General features: G+C 40.3%; 1 protein-coding gene across 1 annotated transcript; it reads right to left on the bottom strand.

Annotated features, from left to right (window-relative positions):
* Positions 1-479: 479 nt before the first annotated feature.
* On the bottom strand, positions 480-1,565 carry LOC142660021 (4-galactosyl-N-acetylglucosaminide 3-alpha-L-fucosyltransferase 9-like). Its single transcript, XM_075836671.1, has one exon. It carries the CDS (start codon positions 1,563-1,565, stop codon positions 480-482), a length of 1,086 nt encoding a protein of 361 aa, XP_075692786.1.
* Positions 1,566-5,727: the final 4,162 nt, after the last annotated feature.

Here is a 5,727-nt window from a genome sequence, read left to right on the forward strand (position 1 = left end):
TTGAGGAGGGGTAGGGGGGCCCAAGCTGAATTTTTGCACCATGAGCCTTAGCTACACCCCTGATTGGTGAGCTGCTGTGACCTTGACCGATTGATATAACGCATAGTTGGAACAATGAATGACGATGCAGCCTTTAAGTTTTGTAATCAATCAGTCAGAGACAAGCAGGACCCACTCTCAGCTGAGCCATCAGTTCAGCTGAACTGACGGAATCCACTGAGAGAGAACGATACAGCTTCTGTATACAGGATACATGGAAGCTGTATCATAAAAAGTATAAAAAAAGGTTAATGAAAGTCAATTAGAAAAGTGAATTAAAAACATAAAACACATTGATTTATTAATAATAATAATAATAATTTAAAAAATCCATTCAAAGGTGTACAAAGCCTCCAAGGTCCAAAATAGGCTGACTCCTATACAGGGTTAAACCATGCACTAGGCATAACACAGTTTTGCTTGGAGTGTTCCTTTAAAAGTTAAAATCCATAATGGATATCTTTCAGAAACCAGTTTTCCAAACTACGAATGACCTGATGTCTTGGGCCCCCATCCTTTATTATCTGACAGGCTTTACAGTACGGATATGACCAGTCTTTCCAAAGTTTCACGCTGTATTGGGACCTCCAATTGAAATACTTCCTATATTTCTCATCATCCTTGTCTAATTCAAGGAGGTAGGCAGCCAGCTCCTTTGGATTTGAGAAGTCATCAACGTGTATGAAGGCATCTCCAGGGACATATCGTTCATAATTTTCACGAGATGTGCCGAGTACGACTGGCACTGTGCCTGAACCCATAGCATTCAGCCATAGTTTCTCTGTGATATAATCTAGGTAGATGGAATTCTCGAATGCCAAATAGAATTTATACTGAGATAGGGTTGAGTGAAAATCCTCCCTGCTCAGTTTCATGTGCCTTGCCCCATAAACATCCACAGATATGTGCTTCTTTAACTCCTCATAATAAGTAATACGAGGTACACCAGGGTACCATTTGCTGACAACCCAAGCTACCAACTTGGATTTTGGTGGAATAGTGTTGTTCTGAGGCTCCTTTAATGCTTCAAGATAACCATATGGAATGTAAATATCGGAATCGTGACGGAACGTCATTGTCAGGTTGAACATATTACCCCACATGTTCAAGTTGGAGATAATAAGTGGCGGCTCCAGGTTGAGCCATACCCAATGTTGATGAGGATTTCTTGGCTGTTGGGGCACTAAGTTTTTATTGTTCATGATATCGGCATAGTGCATAATCACTGCATCAGCCGCACTATACAGACTTCTATCTATGGATAGCCTACACCCTGTAATTCTGAACTCTGTCTCGCACCTATCTAATGGAAAATGTGTCCCCCACGGCCAGTTCCAAACCAGGACAAGAGTCTCTTTTGGTGGAGGAATTGTTTGTTGCGTCGTTGTTTTCACATTTTGGACCTCTTCATTTAGTGTTTCTGGATATTGTGAACATTTAAATACAATGCCAATGTGTTTCCAGTTATATGAAAAAAGGAAGATGAATACCAGGATAATGATGATGATGATAGGATATTGCTTCATCATTGCCAATATACTTTTTCTTCTGTATAATGAGAAGAGACAGTGTTAGATTTAGTTTATGCTTTATACAGATTGACAAATAGAATGAAGTCAAATCAGAAAGGTTAGGGTATGTTCACACGGCTTATTTTCAACCGTTTTTCGGGACGTAAACCCGGCCGAAAAACGGCTGAAAAATCGGAAGCAGAACGCCTCCAAACATCAGCCCATTGATTTCAATGGGAAAAACAGGGTTCAACAGCAGCCATGACTAAGGACGCAGTCAGCGTCAGAAACGCGTAGGCACCGCTCCATTTGCTGTTTATCCCTCCATTGCATACTTGGGAAATTTATTCACATTCACTGCACTTGTTTTATCCTTTATCTCAATAAAACTTGGAAGAAGATTCCTACATTTTAACAGAATCATACAGACTCCTCGCTGGATCCAATCTCCTGTTTCTTCCCGTGTGAACATACCCTTAGTCTTAAAAAGTATGTCCCGCTTTGCAACCAGCAACTAAAATAAAAAATTAAGCAACTTTGCAAATATTCCTTATTCAAATCTCCAACCGTTTGGTATACACAGCCCTTAGGCATACCTATGTGTCTCCATGGTTACAGACTGCAAACAAACCCTGTGTAGTCTGATCCTGCAGTCATACTCCTTCTATCTATCCCCAACGTCTTACTAACATAAATTTGGTGGTTTAATTTGAAGTTGGGGATAGATGTAAGGGAGTATGGTCGAGATTTATTAAGAAAAATGTGCATGAAAAATGTACTTAAAAATTAACTAAGAAAGAAAAAATAGTTGCATGTCATGTTACGTAGGTACCATTGCCTCAGGGAGGCACCATAAGGCAGCACATGGAGTACAGGGACCATGCATGCAGCAACGGCGTGGGCATGGACCATAATACCGTTGGCGAACACTACTGTCAACTTCTCACTTGCCTGATAACAATAGATTGCTTTGCCCTGCACAGCACACAATAGTTAATAATAGAAAAGTAGTCCAGAACAGCACAATAGAGCGAAAGTTCATTTGCAAAGACAAAGGGAGTGGAGTTGCTTATTATTTAAAGTACAGTATATATAGATGTGCTGCTTTTTTGGCGCAAAATAACTGCAAAGAAAAACCACGGAAAAATGTGCATGGAAACAAACTTTTAGGCCTCATGTTCACGACCGTGCAGTTTTTACGGTTTTCTCCGACATGATCGAAGGGGACTCCCCTCTTCGATCGCGTCACCGGCAATCCAGTGACGTAATGGAAGACCGGGGAATCCGTCTGCAGTCAGTCCAGGGGACCTACAAAGGACCACAGGGCTGTCTGCTCAGGGCTGTCTGTTCTGTAAGCCTGCTGTTAGGGCACACTATGTGCTGCCCTAACCGCTGCCTGTGTAAAAAGTGACACAGAAGATCATGTATTAGCATACAGGAGTATGCTATTATATTATAAGTGAAAAATAAAGTTATAAATAAAATGATCCTTTAATGGGATTCAAAAAATGTATGTAACAAAAAAATAAATTATTTGAAGAAAAATGTGTTTTTATTGTGCAAAAGTGGCAAAAAAAAACTTCACATATTTGGGTTCACCGTAATCATACAGACCCATAGAATAAAAGTGACATGTTATTTACACCGCACGGGGAACGGCATAAATTGAAAACAGAAAAACGATAGCAGAATTGCTGTTTTTGTTCCATTCCCTACCCAGAAAGAGTAAATAAAAGTTAATCAATACGTTTTATGTTTCCCAAAATTGTGTGTTTGAAAAAAAAAAAAACTCATCCTGCAAAAAAAAAAAACTCATACAGCTTTATCGACGGAAAAATAAAAAAAGTTATAGCTCTTAATGCGGCGACACCAAAAAAAACAAAAAATTCCTAACTGACAGTGCAGGCTTAACCTGTTATAACGGCTCGTTCCCCCAGCCTGAAAAAGTCCGGTCTGACTGAGCCGCAGCCTTTCTAAAGGACCATCCCACCTGACCCTTTTTTTTTTTAACAGACAGCCCATTTGCAGAGTCCATTTGCACAACGCTTTTTACCATTCATTGCCCTGTGTAAACAGGGCAACGATCAGTCGATGAACGAGCAAACGCTCATTCATCGGCTGATCGTAACGTTTATACGGAAAGAAATATTATCTTTGTCACATGATGGAAATGCATGGGGACGAGCGATCATAGTAATGATCGCTCGTCCCCATACAATACTGATCATAGCTCATTGTGAAAAGAGCAAACGAGCGCCGATCAATGACCTGTCTTGTTGATTGGCGCTCGTTTTCACAGCCCATATCGGACCGTGTAATAGGGCCTTAACTCTTTCTCTGCAAAACAATCTCCCTGGTTGCGTTGGATCGATAAATCTTGAAATCGTGAAATATACTCCATCCACTACTTCTCTACGTCTCACAGCTGGTACTGGAGTAGCAGTGTGCAAAATTATTTGGTCCGTGTTGTGGTAGTATCTGTCTTCGTGTTACTCCTTCCAAAAAAATAAAAAATATGGAACGGACTGCTCACCCCCCCCCCCTCTTCATCCGAACATCTTTTGCCCAGGAGAGGCGATGATCTGGACTCGTACAGACCCACCCACCCTCCACACCCACCTTGAATAATGTACAATCTATACTATGGATGGTTCACTCTTATTCTTTCTCCTTTTTGCGGCAGTGGTCGGATTTCTTTCACTGCCAAATCCCAAATTTACAAGAACTGAAAACATGGAAAGACAGAAATAACAGGCTATGCTTAAAAATAATCCCAAAAAGTCATTGAAATCTTCGTATCTTACCTGTTATGGTGAAGATGGTCACAAGACTAAGAAGTTGTCCCATTCTTCATACTTTCTCTTGTAAGTTCTCCCTCCTCCCGGAGGTGGAACAGTTTTCTGAGTGTCTCAAACAAAGGAGTTTGATGTAATGACAAGAATAGACTTCACCTCAGACACGGCTGACTTTCTAAAAAGATCTGACATCTGAATATAAGAAATCATTGCTTCTTTTCCCTCAAAATCATCAAGAACAAGTTTATATTTTCCAGTTACATAATAAGGTTAATGTACCTTTAAAGGGACTGTCCGATCCCTTGAGTGCATTTTAGATAATAGATGGGAGTCGCTTATTTGGGACCTCTGACTATTAGCCGTAGCAGAGAAGTGGCTACCAAGAGCATCCCTTCTTCTGTAGGACCTGTCCTGTCCAGTCCATGCATTACACAGATAGCTCATTGACGCCTATGACACTGTGTAATACTTATTTTCCACTGTAGTGGCGCTGTAGGGAAACTGAATACTTGCCGCCAGGATCCTCAGCAGATTACAGCTAGTTACTGAGGGATACCCAGCTTAAAATAAGGAGACCCATCTAGCAAAAATGGATTTTCCCCATAGGTTCATACAGTTATAGCAGAGTTGAATTTACTGTCTTTTTTTTGTGCACAGGGCGGATACACTGCGTAAAGACACACAGCGTATCCGTCCTGTGCGCCGCAGGGAATTCCAGACAAAAACCGGAGTTGTGGTGCAGTTTTTTGGCGGGAATGTCCGCTGCGGAAAACTGCACTGAAAGAAAAAAAATTGATACTTACCATGGTGATCCCTCCGATGTCCTGACGTTCTGCAGCCCTGGGATAACGCCTCATCCCATAACATAGAAGAATTTAGCAAGAAGTTGACATTTAGCCCACAGGCATTTTTTCCCTTGCTTTGGGATAAATCACCATTAACTTAACAGGTTGAACCTGATGGACGTGTCTTTTCTTAGGCTATGTATGTATAAAATAAAGACACGTACTGTAGTTACGCAGATATGAGCACCATGGGACTGCATAGCATTGAGCGACGCAGTATCTTCTTTACTATATCCTTGTATACAGAAAGTCTGAATTTTAAAGTAGAGAAAAAATGGGTACAAATAGAAGAAACTGGGTACTCAAATATGATAAGGTTGGTTTAGTATATTTACGATTCACAACTTTTTGAAAAAATAAATATGAAACATAATAGGCATTAATCGTCAAATATAGACCATATTACAAACATTTTGGACTGACATACACTACCGTTCAAAAGTTTAGGGTCACTTAGAAATGTCCTTATTTTTGAAAGAAGAGCACAGTTTTTTTCAATGAAGATAACATTAAATTAATCAGAAATACACTCTATAC

Source organism: Rhinoderma darwinii, chromosome 8, assembly GCF_050947455.1.
Source record: "Rhinoderma darwinii isolate aRhiDar2 chromosome 8, aRhiDar2.hap1, whole genome shotgun sequence".
NCBI classification, from domain to species: domain Eukaryota; kingdom Metazoa; phylum Chordata; class Amphibia; order Anura; family Rhinodermatidae; genus Rhinoderma; species Rhinoderma darwinii.

Excerpts from the sequence above, each read along its gene's own strand:
- LOC142660021 (XM_075836671.1), bottom strand. The coding sequence starts at position 1,565 with ATGAAGCAATATCCTATCATCATCATCATTATCCTGGTATTCATCTTC.